This window comes from Cupressus sempervirens, chromosome 2, assembly GCF_028749045.1.
Source record: "Cupressus sempervirens isolate cs-2001-9-10 chromosome 2, ASM2874904v1, whole genome shotgun sequence".
NCBI classification, from domain to species: Eukaryota; Viridiplantae; Streptophyta; class Pinopsida; order Cupressales; family Cupressaceae; genus Cupressus; species Cupressus sempervirens.
The window spans coordinates 731,596,371-731,618,674 of record NC_143119.1 but is presented as its reverse complement, the minus strand read 5'-3'; the positions used below and the strand labels follow the sequence as shown (position 1 = coordinate 731,618,674).

The window sequence follows — 22,304 nt, the reverse complement described above, 5'->3', positions numbered from 1 at the left end:
TCAGTCAGGCATTGTACCAGTCTTTTCAGGCAGTGACACTCCTCCAGTGGGCCTCAGCATAGATCTAAGACTTTGAATCGTCCACAGTTATATCCTTTTGTTTCTGATTACTTTCTACCAAGGAAGGACTCATAGTCCTTACCTTGTGTTTCTTGGTCTTCTGTCTCATTTTGATTTCTTTTCTGACACCGTTGTGGTGTTTCTTGTGTGGTCAGCTCTTCTGTTTGTATGCTCAGTCCCATAAACCTTTCTGGTTTTTTGTTGGACATTAATATTATTATCTTATCTTATCTTATCTCCTAGGAGCCCAACTTTATTTATACGTTTGTCACTTTTCAATAATATTTGGAATAATTGGATCCATCTCTGCATCCTCAAAATATCCAACCCACAATCTATGACAGAGAACATCTCCAAATGAAACACTATAAATATGGACGGTATTCGCAAAATTGACCGTTCAGTGTTTTGGAATAATAATTTGTGCACTGTATATATAAATTTCTAGGGCAAGATTCAGTATGTGAAAATGGAACAAGAACTCTTTATATGACTCTCATTCATACCTTGCGCGTGGAACCAGCATCCGTGTTGCATCTAAAAGATCCTGCAACTGCACAGCGCTCTTAAGCTTTGTCTGCAGTAAATAGGATACACATAGTGTTGTTTAATGTTTCCAGAAAACAGAGCAAAAGATAAACTGAATACTGTGCACATGCAACATTGCAAATAAAATTGGTGTTAGGGTTCAAACAGAAAAGTGCTCATTACCTCTGCACGAGGCTTTCCACCATTGTATTTGAGCATCAAATTTAAAAGCCTCTCTTGAGTGACTTTTAGCTTCACCTTTTGTTTAGGTGTACGATCACCACTGAAAATTAATAAGTACTTTTCAGTAAACCAAAAAGCAACATAAAATAAATACATCTTGCAGTATTTCCTTAGTCAGAAAATGAAATTATTAGTGTGAAACCATCTTACTGGCGCATAACAGCAATAACACAACGTAATTCTTCAGATTGCCCAAAAGTGCCAATAATGGCAGAACTGCCTTGTCTAGTTAACCCAGATGGCTGAGTTGGTTCTGTGGCTTTCCAGGGAAGTGATGGAGGAATCGTAGATGAAAGATGAGGTGCCTTAGCATCTAAGAACATCTTGCGTAAGACGCACGCAGCATCATCATAATATCTATATGATAAAGAAGTTAGCAACTTGCAATATCAAAGGAGGAAAACTAACACTCTTATTAGATGCTAATTTATTATCATAAGATCCACATAAAGAATATTTTGCATAAAAAGAACATGTAATCAGTGTAGTCAAGCCCATCAGAAATAATGTGAAAAACATTTACTTGTATGAATTTTTTACAAAGCTCCAACCGTTTACATCACAAACATAAGATCTCCCCTGACAGCGTAACAGATCAAATCCACACACCTGAGATATTGGAACAAAAATATTAATGTGGCTTGATACATATAATAAGATGAACTAAACAACTCTCTTTAAAAAATATGGCAGAAGATTTTTAATGCAAATACATTGACTATGCTTTAAGCACGTTAATACTTTAAAAGTTTGTTTCTAGGTGGAGAAAATTCTACTCAACATTGTTGTGTTTCGATCAAAAAAGCACACTAGCCTACGCCAGCAAGTTTGGCAGTGGCATAACCAAGCAATGTGACCATTTTTTGTCATAACCAATGTCACAAATTCAAATATTCCAATTTTTACCATCCGATTTAGAGTAAATATTAAATTAATATATAATCATCTCGAAACGTAATTATTTTTCCAGGTTCTATTTGTACTGGTGTCTTGATCATCCTGGCCAATTATCATGGAAAAATGTTTCACCAATCAAAAGTTATGCATGTCTGTCCTGTAATGTAAGCATCAACCAAAAAATTTAGCTAAAAAAACATTGTGAAAATAATGTAAAGTTTTTAAAGGCATTGGTTTTCAATTTAATTATAATCTTTTTCAAAAGCCTTATATGGTTTGTTTGTCGTGCTAAGTCAACTATTATGCATAACACATGTCTCCCTCTGTTAGTACTAATTGCTCAATGGCTCACTAACCCACAGCTGCACAACTCACCTTTTGCCCTTGTTAATAATGCTCATGTGCACAATTTCTCACACATGCACAACCTCATGACTCACCTTGTACCCTTGTTAATGCTCATGTGCTAGGTTGCTCACAACCGCACATCTGCACAATTCCACTTTAGCCTTTGTTAATGCTCATTAGCTCATTTACTCACAACCCCACAGCTGCACAATTCTTGGATATTTGAAAATTAGCTAATTACCATAGCCCCCGCTGAGATATCAACAAACTTGCAAGCAGTTTGTGGAAGCATACATAAGGCATAATTAACCATTTCATAAAATGGAATCACATGGTTACAGCATTTGCATCCAAAAGGATTTGTTGAAGAGGTTTTAGGAACTCTGAAACAGATGCAATTGGTACATATAAACCCAAATTCCTCCTGCCCATACTATATGGACAGCTTGAAATAGGGTATGAACATTAATTGAAGCAATATGAAGTCAGATTTCTGTCAGATATTATAGTTAGAAAAGCTGTAGGAGCCACACATGAAAAATGTGGAAGGATAGACAAGGAATGCCTACAGGGGGTAACAGTCAAAATGCCTCTTTCCACTTCCCTCTCCATCATTGGTTGATTTCTTTACACCTCACCTGAAGCCTTTTTGCATGTTTGAATCTGAGGACATGTTGGGCTGTCCAACAGACTTTATGTATGAATTAGCTGCCATTGAGAATATTAACTTCAACCACTAGAGATCAGATTTCTATATTATCTCAGTAAGGACTGATAGAGGACCAAGATGAGGCCATGCACAATTTTGTTTTCAATCATTTTGGTTCAGTTTCCTATATTTAATTTATCCATTGAACAGAGCATCACATCAAATCCTTTCGGGCTAAAATACTGATACAAATGACTTCTTTGCAATTCTAGATCTTCTAAAGCAGACGCGGTCATATTATAATTTGAGGGCAATCAATACAAATGCAAATACAAGCACTGAATTGGACATTCTGTGAGCCAGCCATATGATATTCTTCATATGATGGGGCATGATGAAATTCTAGTCAGAATGGGAGAGAAAGTAGAATATGATCCAATGGCAAGATCCTTCCAAATGTTGGTGGATACCTACCATTGGTTGTTCGAGAGCTATCAACAGTTTGTGGATGCCATTACCAACAACTGGTGGGTGGCTGGATAGTGATAGTAATTATATTACACGTTAAGACATTTTACCATAGGGAGAACAAAATTATTTGCCATTCAAACAGCCAACAGTACAAGAAGTGATGTTTGAAACCCTCACATCAGGTCCAACTATTGTTTTCCTTGTTGGTGTGCAATTTGCAATATTTTTTAAGAATGTGGACAATGTTTATGTGATTGGGTGGAGTTAGGTCAAGAAATCATACAGGCTACTTCTCTAAGGATGCAAAATCCTTGCGCACACCAGGACAGTGCAGGGATCAAGGGAGTTTATTCACTTGTTATCATAGTAACCCAATTACAGAGTACAATATATTCTGGGATCCATTTGCTGCATATCAGATTATTAATCCTGGTTTTCCAATCACACTTGTTCCATTTGATGCAACAAAAACACATTATACATATGAGCGTCAATATTGTTTAAAACCATTTAAGTTTGTTACTGATACCCAGTTTGATGATGATTTTTATACAAGCTAGCTACTTCATTTGTGACTCATTTACTTCACGTCTTGTTGTCCAAACTTCAAGCATTCTTACAGTGCATATCAATAGCAAGATCAATTAATTTGCTGTGCTGGAATACTAAAATAATACTGCTGTTCCTTCAATCAAGCCACACGGAATTCAAGATGGCTCCAATCCCTTCTTCGATGATCACACTTTGCCCAAATTTCACCTTAACAAAGGAGTACAGAGTGGTCATTTTAAAACACATCTTATTGACCTGTTTTATTTTGTTCAAAAATGGAAAGGGAAAATGCCAAGATGGATATACTAAACAAAGCAAAATCGCAAGTGTCATAGCATTCTCAACATGGAATAGTACATAAAATTCCTTGATACTTTAAACTCTCTACATTAGACAGCACAGTTCAATTTGAAGGAGGAGTCCCCATGCTACAAGGTTGTCCTATATAAACCTGATTTAAAGGGAAAACTACTGGGACACAAGATGTTTACCGTATGGGTAAATGGATTAATGCATAAAGACAATAAACAGAAACATGTAACAGTAGTACTCCTTTTATTATTCGCATATGCCAAGACATTACATTATGCTGATAATGATGATTACAATGATCTCGGATGGGGTACATATACTTCCCGCTGAACCTTCCCGAAGGGGTCCGTCGGCTACATGACAATGCTAATCTACTCGTCAGCTACACAATATCTACCAACAACATCAACCTGTTGGCTACACAATATCTACTGATGACACAAGATAATTTATTACTTTCTTCTACCTCAAGTTTTTGTGGAGTTTATTGATATCAAGGAAATAATGGCTGGGCCAATGCTGTAACTATAGATATTATGTATGCTATGTTGCGCATGATGGGACATGATAATATACCTGTTGGGCTTAGGCAATTCTTTCCACTTGGCCAAACATACTTGTTTTTCAATTCAGTTAGTGATTGTAAATATAGCAGCACCATTCCTAATGGACGTAGTGGCTCCTGCTAATCTTGCTCTTCGACATTTCTCCATGCATTCTTCTAGAATTTTGAGATGTTTCTCCTGCCCACTGTAGACCGACCAATCATCTAAGAATGCTTCGAAATTCCCCACAGACATTCCATCCAAGATATGTAGCATGATCCTTTGGAACGTGGCTGGTGCATTGCACAGTCTGAGGGGCATCCTATTATAGGCATATACCTCGTCTTCAACCACAAATGTAGTTTTTAGCTTATCTTCTTCAGCAATGCTAATCTGATTGTATCTTGAAAATCCATCCATGAAGGAATACATCTCATGACCAGCTACCTTCTCCAAGATGCTATCAGTGGAATGGGAAATGGGTCTTTTATTGTTACTGCATTCAGACATCTGAAATCTACACATCTCCAAATTTGAGTGTCATCCTTCTTGAGTGATATGACTATAGAAGATACCCATTCACTCGTTTGTAATTTGAATAATATCCCTACTCCTAACATCTTTGTGATTTCTTCCCCAACCCTTTCTGCATAGTTTTTATTCATTCTATAAGGTCTTTTTCGTAATGGTCTTGCTCTGGGTGCCAATGGAATCCAATGGACACACATTTCCAGAAGTACTCCCTTCAAGTCTTTGTATGTCCAAGCAAAAACATCCTTACACTCCAAGAAGATTCTAAGGGTTGTGCTTTCAATACTAGGTCCCAATCATCTCCTATCCATATTTCTTTGGGTTAATCTCCCTCTCCAAGGTTCAATGCCTGGAGCTTGGCCTCTTCGTATTCCACCTTCTATTAAAAAATGTGCAGGTCTCTTGTTGAGGGTTGCCATCCCTTCCTTACACTCTATGTACCCTTCCGGGTATTGTTCCTCCGACTTAGATTCTTGTAGTTCCAGCACATTACATTCTGCATGGAAAACTTCATAGTCTCCTATCTGCCAATGGAATAATCCATTAAGGGAACTTGTATCGTCTTCTCAACATTCTCCTACTCTCAGTTTTCCTTCCTCATCTGGTTCCATCCCTCCATAGTCTTCTCCCTCAAAGTCCGATGCCAAGTCCTAACTTACTGACTGGTTCTTGAGGTCTATGATGTACTTTCTTCCTTCCAACTCAATAGATAAAGAATTTCATTTCAAGTTATAGGTAGCTTTTGTTGCAACCAGCCATCCCCTTCCTAATAGAGCATCGTATCCTTTCTTCTCTAGGGTGATAACTACAAAATCAATAAAAAATTGTTGCGTACCAACTATGACTTTTTGTCCCATCCTATACTCTTGATTCCATGTTGGTCCGCTCCCACTAGTTGAAATGTCAGAGGCCAGAGTGTAGGTTTCCTTATTTCCTTCCATGTTTCGTCTAATAAGACATTTACATTGGAACCTCCATCCACAATAGTATTTGAGAGTTTGCACCTAGTATCTCCATCTCTACTACCACTGGTGTTCTCCCCATCCCTATGGTGAATAATCTATTGTCTTCTATGCGTACTTCTCCCTCCTTTTCTTTCTTCGAGGTTATCCCTTTTGAGTTTGTCCCCTGTGTTAGTGTTGCCTGCAGTTGGGGTAATGTTTCTAATAAATCACCTATTTTCACTGGGATAGCAATTTCCAGGATTTGCCGCACAATATTCGTTACACCCCTATTTGAAGTAGGCTTCTTGGGCTTTACCTTTCCTTCCTCTCTCATGCTATCTTGAATGTGTTTCTGTGTCTCTTGAAATCTTTCGGTCTCTGTAGTAACATCCGGATAGGTTAATTTTCTAGCTTGCATCCTAATGAATGCAAGAATCTCGCCTTCTGGATCATCAATGTCTAGCATATTTACTCCCTTTTGTCTCTAGCAATTTGCATCCTCATGATTGCCTGCCCCACAACATTTGCAGAGCATCCCTCCATTTTGTCCTCCTCAGCTTTGACAATCTCATGCAAAGTATCCCCATTCATTACATCTCCTACATTGAATCATCGGCCTCCCCTTGGAATCATACTAGAGTGGCCGCCATGGTGTATTGTTATTGCTATTATTGTTACTATTATTCTTACTTCCTATCCTGTTGTTTTTGTATCCTCCTAGTGAGGCTTTTGTATTTGTGTTCTTCGATGGAGTAGATGGAGGTGTGGATTGGCCCCCTTGGGTCAGGAATACTTGGGCGCTCCTTGTTTTCAAATTATAGGGGCAATCTTTGATTTCGTGCCCCAGTACTTGACAAATCTCACAAAATGCCTTCTTCAGGCATGCTCCTTTAGTATGGCCTTCTTTTTCACACTCAGTATACCAAAATTCTCTCCCTTTTTTCTTTTCTTCCTTACTCCCTGCCACTTCCTTCATCAAACGCCCCAAGTCTTTTCTCAAGGCTTGAATGGTTTTGGATTCTTCTTCGCTCTCCTCCGAGCTTTCACTTGAACTTCCATGCCTTCTCGCCTTGAAAGTTTTACTCTCGCTCTCTATGTCCATGGCACAATTATATGCATCTACAAAGGTCGATGGTGGGACTATCTTCATTTTTCTCCTAAGAGATGGTGTTAATCCTTCGATGAACCCATCATTTCTTTAGTCCATTTGCCAACTTGTTATCTAAGTTTCCTATCAGCTCTTTCATTCTTCTGCTATAGGCTTTGACAAATTCACTCTTCCCTTGTCATGTTATAAATCTCCATTACTATTTCATCATCATCTCTCAGGAGTCTGAATTCTTCCTCGAAGGCTGTGCGGATGTTACTCCATGTGTTTTTCTTTGTTGCCTCCAAATCCATATACCAATCAATAACAATACCCCTTAATGTGGTCGAAAAGGCTTCTAACCATTCCACCGCATCATTTTGTCCATTTGCTTGCCATATTGTTATACATGTTTTACAATGGCAAGTAGGGTCCTCCGAGTCATCCCCTGTGAACCTTGGTAATTTTTTTTTTGTCTATTGCCATTATGTGAATGCCTCCCGATGGAAGACTTCCCAGTGGAACACTACTTCTCGATGGAACACTTCCTCTCGACTAGAAGTTCATTCTCAAGGAGGAACTGCTGAAAATATCTCCTTCTTGACTTTGCTCCTGTCAAAAGTCTCTTCCTATCGGTGTCTTTGGATTTTTGTATCCCAACTTCCTTGTTGGTGTCTCTGAGATGACCAAATTTGCTATACCTTTAATTGTATGCTCAATTAGCCCTTCTTGGGTTCTCGTGGAATCCCCTTGTCCTCCTTTCCAGTTACGACATCTTCCCTCTTGCTGCTAGATACGTAGTATCCTCAAGGCGACTTTTTCCTCAATTTCTTCTCCTTGTGCCCACCTGGGATATATATTTGGAATCAGGGGCATGAATCGTTTCAATGTTTGTTTCCCTTTTTGGAATCTTCACGTTCTTCGTGCTCCCTCGTCCTCCTCTCCGCAAATTGTTGTAGTACTTGTTATCTCCTCCTTTCCCTTTGTGTCTCAGCTCTTTCCTCTTCCACTCGTAACAAATTTCATGCTAGCATGCGAGGGATCTCTCCCAAGAGATCGTACACTGTTGGCGACACCAAAAGTTCATCACGGACCGTTCTCTCATGGCCTTCCCTTTGTACATACTGATCAACCGCAACTTCCCAGGCCGTTACCAGATCACGTGTCAACTGATCTTCCTTGGTTGTTTCCTCCTCTTCCCCATCACTATTTGTTACTTGGATGAGTAGTACAAAGGGCCTTCCCATTACTCCATCTTGCCGACCTCCAGGTTCGAACTTAGGCAACAGCGCCAAAAATGTAGATTGGAATATCACACAATTTCACAGAGAAACAGAATAATCCAATTGATACATATGTAGTAAAACCTAGAACATACCATTCATACCACAATACCAGTAGGCAAGGAAATGATTTCTTTATTAATACCAAAAACCAACATCAGTACAATACCAATGTTCCAAACAATTATAGAAGGGTCAATTAGTTGGAAACCAACCGACGCATTTCCTCACCACCTAACTACCCAACCCAACTAGCTTTAACAAGTACTAACATAATAGTTACTTTATTCCGACTACAATTCTTCTCTAGGAGAAGTTTGAGGTGCAAACCTTCATTGTCCATCCTCTGCGAGTAGGTATGGCCTCATTGTCCATCCTCTGCAAGTAGGTAAGGTGGTAATACATTCTTCTCCAGGAGACGTCTAAGGTGAAAGCCCTCGTTATTCACCCTCTATATGTTACTATGGTGGAAACACCCTCTCCAAGTAGGCAACATGGTAATGCATTCTTCTCTAGAAAAAGTCTAAAGTACAATCCCTTAGTATCTACTCTTTGTGAGTAAGTATGGTGGAACCACCCTCCATGAATAGGCAAGTTGGTAATATATTCTTCTCTAGGAGTAATTTTAGGCGCAAGCCCTTATTGTCCACCCTCCACAAGTAGGTATGGTGGAACCACCCACTATGAGTAGGAAAGGTGGTATTGCAATCTTCTCTAGGAGAAGTTTGAGGTATAAGACCTCATCCACTCTCTATGTGTAGGTATGGTGGATGTCATGGAGGAAATTCCATGATACTGCTTGTTTACCAATTGTACCTTTCCATGCACAAAATACTAATCGAATAATTGCAACGAGTCCGGTATTGGTGCTTCTGTATGCAAATGCTTGCTATTGGAGCTGCTTTAATAATAATCTACATATGGATCCGGGCGAACATAAGATGCCTCTAGGAGTAGCTATGGTGAATGTCATGTTAGGATGACAATAAGCACTTGTGTTTTATTTGGTTTTCATCAATGGTAGTAGCCATAATAGGCCCATCCTCTCAAAGCGGTTATGATGGTTGTCACCACATGTCTAAGAGAGGATGTTGATTTTTGCAGCTAGGTCGAATCTCTTCTTAGCTTGCCTAGAGCTACAATATGTTAATTGAACTACATCCTTAGCATAAAAGATTATTGATTATTGTGATTAATAATATAATTATTGTATTATTGTATTATGTGATTATATTATAATTATAACAATTATATTATTATGTGATATTATATTTATATTGTAATATAATTATAACTATTATATCATTAATAATATAGTTATACTACTATGTGATATTATAATTATATTGTAATATATAATTATATAATAATAATATAGTTATATTATTATGTGATATTATATTTATATTGTAATATAATTATAACTATTATATCATTAATAATATAGTTATACTATTATGTGATATTATAATTATATTGCAATATATAATTATTATTTATTATCATATAATAATATAATAAATATACATTATATTTGGGGTCCAACTTTATTATACTATTAATTAATTGAGGGGCCCAAACTTTGCAAACGTGGCATCCCTTCATGAATCCCATTTGATTGCTATAAAGGAATTTTAATCTTCCTCTCTAGAGTAAATTATGGAATAATAATAATTGTGATTTGCCTTATTAAACAAATGTTGTGCTCGGGGGTGATGATAAGAGCAAGAGCTTATCATCTATGGTTGGGAAGGCAATAGATCTGATAGTTTGTCTGTCATTAACGAGCACTACCATAAAATCAACAAGTTGAAAGTATAAACTCATATTTTTGTCTTTAAAACGAGTGCGAAAATGCATACCTGAGCAAAAATGAGAACATGAAAATTCTACAAGACTAAGTAGAGAGGCCTTAAAACCACGCCATATTGGGAGCAAATTCAAATAAAACCTGGATTCACACACTCAAATTTTTGGTCTCGGCCAGCAAAGTAAACATCTATGATGACGTTAAAATAGGAATTTAAGTAATATTGGGATTGTTCAATGTCAATACATGGATTGATCCAAATACAATTGTAATGCTAAAATTCGGTGGAATGTTGTATATTGTTTTTAGTCACAATTTTGTAAATAAAAGACATGTATTCTTTTTTGTTTATACAATGTGATATAAAGGTGACTTTTAAGATGGAGGTAGCAAGGAGCTCAATGGTTCAAGTACAAGCATGATTTCAACATAGAGAACATGGAGACCTCAAGCATCATCAAACCACAACTTGTTCGTCAAGGAAGCAAGGTGCTTACAAGTTGAAGATCAAGTAAAAGTGCAAATCCAAGATCAATGTCAAGACATCAAGATTTCAACTACAAGCAAGGTCAAGTCATTGCAATGAGAAGATTTTAGAGAAGATGGATAGTTTCTGAAGATGAAGTAATTTGGGAATGTGAGTCATCACAATCACTTGAAGGATGGAAAATGTTGTTTATCAAGAGATATTGTCAGAGATGCAGATACTTCTTTATGATGATAGAAATAATGAAGTGATGAAGTCTACAAGATAAGCATAATGAGGTGGTGCACACTCATCTTCAACCAATTAGAAGACTCGAATTCTATGGGTCCAAGATCATCCAACCAAATAATCACGAGTGTACAAGTGAAGGACATCTAATATCTCTACCTAACTATTTTTTTCATTGGTCTATAAACGCAATCTAATTTTGTTATAGGCCAAAAAAGTGGTGCTTTTATGTATTTCGATAAGCATTTAATACTTGTACCTAGGAATTGCATTCAAGTTGTATTGGTGTTAAATTTCCAATTGATTTTGAACCAATCCTGATCATTCATTGTAATTGAGCTCTCAATATAAGACTTGTCCCTCTTATTTGTAAGAGAGGCTGAGAGAGATTATTGCTATAATATTGCCAAAGTAACTACAAATTCATTGATGTTATCACAATGGATTACTTGTGCTATTTTAGACTATTACATTGTTTCTACAATTCCTCACCTAGAGTAGGATTTTATTTATGTTGAGTAGAAATACATGAATGGAAGATATTATTGTTGATGAATTATGGTCAAACTAGTGTCCATACCTTTTAATACTCGTCGATTAAATGTCTAAGATTTAGGTTAGTGAAGGGCTTATTGCAAGAATTTAACATCAATTGGAGATGTACATTGGGTATTTGAATGAGTGTTTGATAATATGAAAACCATCCATCCATCCTTAGAAGTGTGCACCCTCAATGAGAAAGGAATGTTTAGAGTCTTAGCTCACCATCAATAGTCTCTAGCACTATTAAGAGTTAGCTTAGCATCCTATAACCTCTATCCTTTTTGCAATTTGTGTGATCAAAAGTGGTTAAAGAGCTCCAGTTGCCAAATCATTCACATTTGTAAAGTTGAAATCCATTGAATGAATAGCATAATTTCATAAGTGATTACCAACATGACGCATCATATAACTGAGTTAAGTCCACAATTGTGTACACATTGTTTAGCATCTAAGCTTCCCTATTCGAGAGAGGATCTAATACTTAATCATTCATCCTGCATGTTGGGGTAGTCACAAAACTTGTATCAAGAAAACTATTTACTACTCCTAACTCCTTTCCTTGCAACCAACATTGTTAAGTGTACAAATATTGCATTACAATTACCTCCCTAAGTGATTCATATAAACAATGCCAGACAACAATTATAACAAAGATTAGACTTACGTGTCAATCTTTGTAATTAGATGAGGTATATCTCTTGAAATATTTATTAGAAAAGGTACAATGATCACAATGAAACCAAGTGGTGACAGATGATCTAGTTCCAGATTGTCCAAAATGATGCATTGATGTAAATAATTCTAATACATAGCCACCTATTTTGGAATTTCTATCCAACAATGTGGGTATGCTAGAATTAACTTTCAAATTATATGAATAAATGTAATGGAGGTCCACCTATTCTGGAATTTGTATCCCCAAACATGGATTTGTCAGAAAGACGTCATGAAGTATTTTGATCATCACTTATTGGATGATGTAGAGCCTGCCAAACAAAATTAATTTATAGCCTTTTGACTCAATATTTTTGCCATCAAAATATGTTGTTTTTATTGATACCAGTCTATAATTGACCAAATAATCATTGTATTTTATTAAATCAGTAAAAAAATTGCGCAATAATCTAAATCAATTTATGATTAGCTAGGTGAAAACACCATTGTCTACCAATGTGCATAGATTTGTTTACTGCATAGGGTAAAAAGCTTAACACATGTATAACACGATTTAATTTAGAACAGGTACTTTATTCATGTATGCACTTGCCGATTACAATCCGATTACAATGACTACAATGATCAATGATGATTCCAAAGTCCATCTCAGATGTGTACATATACCTTTCCGAAGGGGTGACTGAAGTGTCACGCGCCCGTTCAGATACTACTCTACCCGTCGGCTACATGATACATTTACCGACAACATCATCCCCCCAAAAGAAAAGTCGTCTCCGGACGACAATACAACAAAATTCATAACAAAATTTTACTAACAAAATGCATCAATGCATAAGTACTAAACAGAGGGATGCGTCCCTGGCGTAGTGACCGTCCACGTCCACAACTCATTCACCTTTGTCCTTAGCTTGTAGACCTGTTCTTTCTTGATTTTCAGCTTTGCTTCTGCTTCCAACTGGAGCTCTAGGGCTGATTGCATCATCTCTCCAACCTCTTCCAATTCCTTCTCCTTCTCCGCTGCCATCTTTTCTTTTTCTGCCACCAACTATTCATTTGTTGCTGCTAATTGTTCTTTTGCTACTAACAGGGCTGTCCTCTTGGATTGCCAGGCCACCCTCTCCAATTCCCAGGCTGCCCTCTCCGAAGCAAACCTAGTAGCTGACTCCTCCCGAGCTCTCTTAGTTGCTATCTGGTCCGCCTGACTCCTCCGAAGGGTGTAGTATATCTCCCTGTGTAACCTCGCGATCTCCTGAATTAGTATCTCAATCCGACCCTCCATCTCGGGTTCCCTCGTCATGGACCAATCCTGTTGCATCTTCGTGTTCTCCACATCGGGCCATCCCCTCTCAAATCAAACTGTAAAGGCAGCTGAACATCCCGTCAGTATGAAGGATATGACTCCCTCCAGCTCCTTCCCCATCGACTCCAACGCCTGCGTCTTTGCCGAAGCTAAAACCTCACGTGCCCGAGATGCTAGAGCTGTGACATCATCAAGAAAAACTGCTTCCGTCATCACTGTCTCCTGCGCTAGTGGTGTTCCTACTGTGTGCCCATAGCCTTCTCCACTACATCCGCCATACACTCAATAGCACTATGAGGTACTCCCTCATTCTGTGCCTGTGCAACCTCCTGAAATGGGTTCTCTGAAACTGCTTCCTGCGTGATCGCCAACACGTTCTCATCACATGTTTCAATACTTAATAAATTTATGCCTTGCTTTGGACATTTTGAATCTTCATGGTCCCTTGGACCACACCATCTGCACAGTAGCTGTGGCACCTCCTTCGTAGTACAGTCCCTCGCGAAGTGACCCGAAAGATTACATGCTCGGCACTGTATCATCGGCCGTCCACTTGCATCATATTGTATTCTACCCCGGCCTCCATTGTTATTGTTATTGTTTCCACCCCTTCCGCGTTTATTGTTATTTCGATATCCCCCTGAAGTTGCATCATTGCCCGCATTGTTGCTATTGTTCAACGCTTCCTACGTTAGTAACACCTGCTGGTGTCCTTTTGTTTTCAAGTTAAATGGGCACTCTTTCAGGGAATGCCCCGCCACCTGGCAGATGTCACAAAACTGCTTCTTCGGGCATGAACCCTTAGTATGGCCGTCCTCCTTGCAATCCGTGCACCACAGTTCTCCTTTTACCATATCCAGATTCTTTTTCAAATTTTTTAATTCTCTCATCATCTGAAGCATGTCTTTCTATAGCACTTTCACCTTCTTGTTCGATTCCTCATCACTACTACTACTTTCCAAGCATGAATCGTCTAAATCAGAGGATTTATGCTTCTTCTTCCTACTCGTCTTTTGTTCGCTTTCCAAATCCATGGCACAAGTATACGCATCGGCGTACGAAGTCAGTGGTACAATCTTCATTTTTTTTATAAGAGCCGGTCGTAGCCCCTCCACGAACCACCATTTTTTCAACCCATCCACTAGTTGACTCTCCACCTTTCCGATCAATTCTTTCAGTCGCCTGGCATAGGTTCGGACTGTCTCATTCTTTCCTTGTTTGGTGTTGTAGATTTCTGCCACTATTTCATTATCATCTCGGAGTAATCTGAATTCTGCTATAAATTCTTTTTTAACATTCTCCCATGTAATAAGTTTCTGAGGACTAGTGTCAGAAAACCAATCTATCGCCACACCCAGTAGGGTCGCTGAAAATTATCTTACCCAATCATCCTCATCCGTCACACCATTTGCTATCCATATGGTTTCACATGTTTTACAATGTCTGATAGGGTCTGCTGAACCATCACCGTGAAACTTGGGTAACTTTTCTTTAGGGCCAGCCATTGTTACTTGCCTTTGATTCTGAGGTACTTGTGTACCCGCACTATTCTAAGCTCCCGCGTTGTTCTGGATTCCCGCGCTATTCTGGACTTCTATGTTGTTCTGGATAACAGTCTTGTTCCCAACAACTGCATTGTCTAGTAAAAAGTCTTCAAGTGACGTTCTATTCTCCGTCTATATCTGTTCGTCCGGTGTATCGAGAACGAAGAGATCACTCCAAACTCGTGCTCCCTCAGCACTCCGAGCTATGCAAGTTGTTTCCCTTCCGTTCAGACACTCTCCCCTCGATGTATACAGGTTAAGGAACTCTTCCCTTGTTTCCTCCACCAAATTCAAGCGTTGTCGAGTTTCTTCCAGCAATTCTTCAGCACTCCTCAGCCTACTAGGTGAGTGCACTCGCTCCGTCTGTGCCTCTTCACCCCTTTGGTGCCCATTGGCAATTTGCTGAAGTCTCTACTTGCGCTCTGCTTGTTGTGTTAAAACTAAAATTTCTTTTTCTGTACTTAGTTCATTTTTATCTTTTACCTTGTTCAGATCCTTGTTTGGTAAATTCGGCATTAATCTTCATATCATTTCTTCGTTCCAGGTACGTCTGGCAATGGCGCCAAATGTTTACTGCATAGGGTAAAAATCTTAACACGTGTATAACACGATTTAATTCAGAACAGGTACTTTATTCATGTATGCACTTGTTGATTACAATCCGATTACAATGACTACAATGATCAATGATGATTCCAAAGTCCATCTCAGACGTGTACATATACCTTTCCGAAGGGGTGACTAAAGCGTCACATGCCCGTTCGAATACTACTCTACCCGTCAGCTACATGATAGATTTACCGACAACAAGATTTGTTGTGGGAATTAATCATTTTTCCACAATAAAAGGCATCACCTTGCCATAAAAACTAATCCCCATAGCCAGAAGTCACAAGAATTTTATAGAGGGCCTTCTTGAAGTTATCACTGGCCTAGGCCCTGGAACATACAAGAGTTTATATTATACAAAAGTTAAATAATTTGATTGGAAAACATTTTAAAAGATGTTAGAATGTTTCAATAAAAACCCAACATAGTCCAAACACCATTTTAGAGTGGCAAGAAGTAATGACAGTCACCATAGACCAAAAATAACAATGTCAAAAATAACTAACTGAAAGAATAACATTCACAAGATACAATATGCAATATTATAAAAAAAATAATACAAACGCCATATGATGAGATGTAATAGAAAATATCCATCAAAGAAAATAAGCACATACTGCCTGACCAAAGGCTATGCAAACTTCTCTTGCCATTTCCTTTTCTGTTGGAGTCAGTAATACAGGATACCTCACCTACAAAATCCAATATTTCAGTATTAGTTTAATATGTAAATGCAATTTTAAAAGAAAAACATTTGGCAAAATTCTGCCAGAATACCCCAACCAGGAAATCAAAATTCTCCAATTTTAGATGAATAAAAAGTGTGCAAAAGAATTTGGAAAGAAAAACTAATAGACTGTAGAAATTATGCACTAAATCATCTTTCAAATGTTAGTGTGTGTCTATGTGTGACTAATTGTGCGCATGCAAATATGTTATACACATACATGTGCATATATCTATGGGTGGATAAATCTTCTGATACTCTGATAGAAAAATTCAAGAATAGTTCAGTTGGGAAGTTTAAGCATAATTATAAATGAAGAAATCATGAGCATTAGGATATAGATAAAAGCTACATGGCAACATCAAGGATCAGAATATACAAAAAGTTTTCACACAGGAGGTCATTGACCAGCTAGACTTACTGGAATCAGTTCCAAATGCAATATATTTCACCCAAAGTGAACAAAAGGGAACAGGTATCTCTCTAGAAAAATTAAAGATATGCATGATAAGTTTATCAATAAGTCATAATCATCGCAAAGAACTCGGTGGAAATGTGTAGAGGTGGGCACATTATATCAAGAATGAAAACACCATTCAAGGAACAAAACAAAAATGGAGGAAAGGTAATATAAATAATGCAAGTATATTACAAAATGAACAATCAGTGATCAAGGATTCCAAATCGTAGTTTAAAACGTAGTTTAAAACTAACAAGAAACTTTCCAGCTGCAATTGTAGCCATGCATTTATCTGTGATTTACGTGGAAGTAAATCTTTGAGCTGTGCACAAAATCGTCACATCATTTTGGGTCTTTATATATATATATATATATATATATATATATATATATATATATATATATATATATATATATAAAATCTGTTAAAGTTATTTCAAGTCTATTTGTGACAGAAGCACGTTGGCATCAATATATTTACTACAATAATATCAGAAGTGTGAAAACAAATGAATGTTCAAGTTGATGTGGCGTAATCTACACAGCAAGAATTAATTAATCTTCAGCTATCATATTAATGATGTTACCATTCAGCCTAACTAGTGCACCATCTCTCTTGTCTATAGAAATAGGCCATATTGAGATAATTGAGAGTTCTCAACATTCATGCTCAAGTCAAATCTTAGAGACCATGTACATGATTACAAATCAACACATGAAAAGATTCTAGTTTCTCTAAAATGTTTTGTTCTCTTAAAATGAAATGATGCGTCTTTTTAAATGCTTGTGGTTTAAATCTGACTTGTAAATATTGTTATATAATTATAACTCCCAATTATATCAAAATGAAATTCATTACTTCTAAGCTACCAAATTCTTCCCGAAAGCTCAAGGTTCCAGTCTAATCCAGCCCAACTACAAGTCTAGATGCGTTCTGCTCCAGATCCAAATAGGCTCCTGCAAATACCCTATGGGTTCACTCTACCTGACCCGGGGGCAAATTCTGGACAATTTTGAGCATCTTTTGAGATTGAAAAACAAAACCTTTTGCCTCCATTCCAAACCTTACTTGTTTGCTTACCATTGCTTAAGGAAAGTTGAAGGTTGATAGTTGCACACTATAAGCAGGTTTTTGAGCTCTTTTTACATGGTTGTAAGTATTGAGACCCCCTCAGAGACATTGAAGATGAAAGTTTCAATAAAAGAGGTACGCTTTTGTTGATTTTGTTTGTTTTTTATTTTTCTTTGAATTTTCTTTCTAAAAATGAAATTAACCCTGTAGTTTTTCTTTTTCCTTTTTATATTGGTTTGTTGATTTGAATGTAGTTCAGATTCATAAAATGTCAAGTGCTTCTATCACTAGGAACTCTGAGTGTAAAAGAGACCCAGGCTCACCACAACGGAAATATGTGGAAATTGTTCAGCAACTGCTCTTGTATGCCCCTCATTCCTGCATTCTGTACAAAATAGTTCTTTGTTTTTTTTGCATTCTTTTCTGCCCTCATTTCCTTCTATCATTCGCATCATGTCTTTACGCAATGCTTGGATTGTTTAAGACTCTCCATCATTATCCTCTAGCTGGTGTCATCACTTTCTTCTTATTTATTGATGTTTTGTTCTCACTTTCAATGTCCATTGCCCAATCACAGGCCTCCTTGTACGTGGAGGAAGGCACCACCTTCATTTTCTTCTAAATGAAAGAGGTAAGGCCTTCTATGAATCACCTCGTCTTTGATCTATTGGTTGGTTTATCCTCAAACTTTCCTATGAGCTCCTTGAGCCTCTAATGGTAGGCTCAAACAATCTCACTCTTCTCTTGATGTGTGTTGTATATTTCAGCTACTACCTCATCATCATCCCACAACAACCTAAATGCTGCTTCAAAAGCTTTCTTCAGATTGTTCCAAGTTGTTTTCTAAGTGGCTGCAAGGTCAGTGTACCAATCAATGGCTATACCTTGCAAGGTGGTCGAGAAGAACTTTACCCAATAATCTTCATCCTCCTGTCAAGTTACCTCCTAGATGGTCATGCATGTCTTACAACACCGTGTTGGGTCATTGGACCCATCATTTGTTAAACTTGGGAAGTTTTTGTTTGTCAGGAGTGTTTGGCATTTTTCTCCCTTGATTGGTACCCCCTGTTTTTGGAAATTAGGTGGGTCAATGGTTCCTCCATGCCCTCCTGCTATTCTCCCATACTATCAGGTTGTGAGTCTTCCCTTCTCCCAACATCTTTGTATATACCTTGGTGGTATCAATACTCCCTCTTTCTCGGGGTCTCCAACTCTGTTTTCCCTATTCTTACTTCCTTGGAGATGGCCAGCCCTTTTATTCGGCGTACTATACTCAAAAATAAGTCAGCTACCTCCCCTTCAAAACTTTTTTCTTCATCACTAACTTCTGTCAGCTACCTCCCCTTAGCACCAATTAAAATGTCTATTGAAGCACAAAAAAATCCACGACATGCCTCTAAATCAGCTCACATCACTATCATTGGCTCATGCAACTATCTGCTACCTGCAGCTGCCTTCAAAAATTCTTAAACACAGCTATTACAAGCTGCAAATGATATTAATTTACGAGTCTCCAACCTCTTCAAATAATCCAATTTATACACTTGGATTTCAAACCCTTGTATGGCTGCAATCCACTTAACTTCAATTACAATTAAGCACAATTGATGATCCTTAAATGAGTCCCTCAATAGCAAATATCAGTGTCTTTCAACACCTCAAATGCTTGTAAAACTCTGAAGAATTCACAATTCTCCAAATCTAAAATACTGAAACCCTTGTTCCAAAGTCTTCTCCACACAAACAAAAGCAAATGCACAAGTCATGAATGAATATGTTTTCACCAAAGAAGCCTTTTATAATTCTCAATTAAAGATGCCCAGTAGCTTTGAACTCACACCTCACATTACTTAATCATAACTTTTTAAAATACTTGATTTTGTTGCAATTGACATATTACATTCAATTATATTCCCCTCCTTCTGATGCATACATTAAATTACAAATATACTTAAATTAATACCTTGGCTTAAGCTTCAATGAATTCATTGAATAAATAACCCCTTCCAATGATGACTCAACCCTCAACTTTCGTGAAATGATAAAGTCAAATTATAACTTTATAAATAGCCATTTAATGTCTGATTAATAATTTGGTCCCTAAAATGATAATAACTCCCAAAATACTTATCCTTTAAATATGTTGTCTGAAACAGGTGTCACACCTGTTATTTTCCCGTGTTACCAAATGCACTTTCCAAAAATAGAATGGGTGCTTCTCAATCATCACCACACTTACCATAAATAGAAAGTACATGAAACTAAGCCCAAACAAAGTCCTATCTGAGCCACACGAAGACCAAACTGGAACATACTAAATTGTGGAGAAGACTGTAAGCTTTTCTTGAAGAACATGTAGCAGCTCTACTTAAGATTCTATTTCTAAATTCTTGTTGATGACTATTGTATTTATATTTTAAAAATTTACTCATAACTCTTAAATCTCTATTTTCAAAACTGAAAATCTTGATAGGGTGCTAGTTCATCATCATTTGAAAGGAATTGGAGTGCACACTCCATCCACTCAATAAAATGTAATAGATTGTAGTCCAAGAAGGTGGAAGACGTGGTCTATGTGCAATCAAACTTGAGGCTCCTAGCACACAACAACAATACCCACAAAAAAGGGGAGGACAAAGCATTGGAATGTTGGACCAAGAAGTGGGGAGTTAGATGCTTCAATTGCCTACCTTGGTGCATTTAGAGTTGATGATGATCATCAGCTACATTGTGATCATGAAGCTACTCCTAAGGGTAAGATTGTCAGTACTAATGCTAGTGGCATTGTTTGTACTTCTAATTTGCCACAAGAGGATGATGATATTTTTTATGACTTTCGATGATATTTGATCAGTAGTTGTTTGGTAACATTGACATTATTATTTTTGAACTGAAACATTGATATGGTGGTGTATTTTAGCATTTTTCTATGTTATTTGGACTAAAATATTTTATATATATATATGGTGGTGTATTTTTCTATGTTACTTTACTATTAGTATACTAGTTAAGTATGAACTTATTTGGTGCTGCATATATGTGTATATTTTTTATTTTTTATTTATTTTACATGTTTTTGTACAAAACAAACCGAAGCAAACCCAAACCCACCATCAAAAAATTGATCAAACATACAGACGCGAATCTTTAACCTAAATTTGAACCAGGACCAGCAATTTATACATTACTTTGACCCAATGGTCATCACTATGAGCCTTTTGTGTTGCTCAAGCGGCCTAGCACATGCAATTTTCCGCTGCATATTTCAAAACAGCTTCTCTACACATTCTTACATATTAACTTCTCCTAAGCTCAATATCATATCTTCAAGTTCAACTGCTGTGAAAGTTAAAGGGGATCTCTGATAGACATAGACTGATATCTTCTTTATATTATGCTGATCAATAATGTCAAAGTGTTCTCATATAGGACTCTAAGTATTTCTTATATATAAAATTCTGATATAGAATTCTAATATATAATTATATTGTTATATGTATTTCATGTAATGACAAGTGTATTCTGAAGTTTTTTATATTATAATTCTGAATTATATCACTGATTGCTGCTGAGGATAGAACATTGCCTTGTTATTGATATTCAATCCCAGCCGGCTATCCAATATAAATACTTTGGAGAGAGTTCTTGTCCCTACGTGGACCATTAACTTTGATTTCCTTTTGTAATACATGCCTTCGGTTAGTTAATAGGTGCAAGGCTGATAATTATGATGAAGCATTGATATACTTTTGAGAATCATATATATATATATATATATACATATATATATAAGTATATATATATATATATATATATATATATATATATATAAGTATATATATATATAAGTAATATCAAGTATATGAATAATTTCTGAGATAGATAATCAGAAACTATATAAAATATTTATATGTGTATGTATATACATACATATATAGAGAGAGATGTGTGTGTGTGTGTGTGTGTGTAAGATAAACACAAATTCATATACCAAATGTAATGAGAGCTTCACTTCTACTGAAGCTATACTTTAACACTCCCTCTTAGCAAGGGAGAAGTGAAAACACCAAAATTTCTCATATTCTCTTGATATGTACATAGGTATCATCTTTAATTATATCTATCAGGAGAACAGATTATTAGATTCACAATACTTAGATAACAATAATCATAAGTGTTTTATTTGATAATCAAAATCACAATGTCATGAACTCTATCATGACAAATATTATGATCTTCGGCACTTCGGGACAACTTAATGAAGTTTGATCATAATACATTTGTTATCAAGACTTCTAGTTATCTGTAATAACATAATTTTGTCAAGATAACAGGTCTATCACTTGTAAGATTGTCACCTTATAATGATTACCTTCTAAATATATATATGTCCATG

The 22,304-nt window shown here is 36.9% G+C and overlaps 1 protein-coding gene and 1 pseudogene across 10 annotated transcripts in view; one reads left to right on the top strand and one right to left on the bottom strand.

The window, feature by feature from the left end:
* LOC149575463 (inositol hexakisphosphate and diphosphoinositol-pentakisphosphate kinase VIP2-like) overlaps positions 1-22,304 on the bottom strand; it is a 272,894-nt gene that overhangs the window by 157,606 nt on the left and 92,984 nt on the right. For all 10 annotated transcript variants that reach the window (XM_089815209.1, XM_089815206.1, XM_089815210.1 and 7 more), the window contains 5 exons: positions 16,267-16,341; positions 1,355-1,440; positions 982-1,188; positions 772-871; positions 567-637 (listed from right to left, as the gene is read on the bottom strand). In XM_089815209.1, the coding sequence (XP_089671335.1) occupies positions 567-637; positions 772-871; positions 982-1,188; positions 1,355-1,440; positions 16,267-16,341 (539 nt within the window). The remainder of the gene's footprint in view (positions 1-566; positions 638-771; positions 872-981; positions 1,189-1,354; positions 1,441-16,266; positions 16,342-22,304) is intronic.
* Positions 2,967-4,109, top strand: LOC149575464 (nucleoside hydrolase 3 pseudogene; annotated as a pseudogene).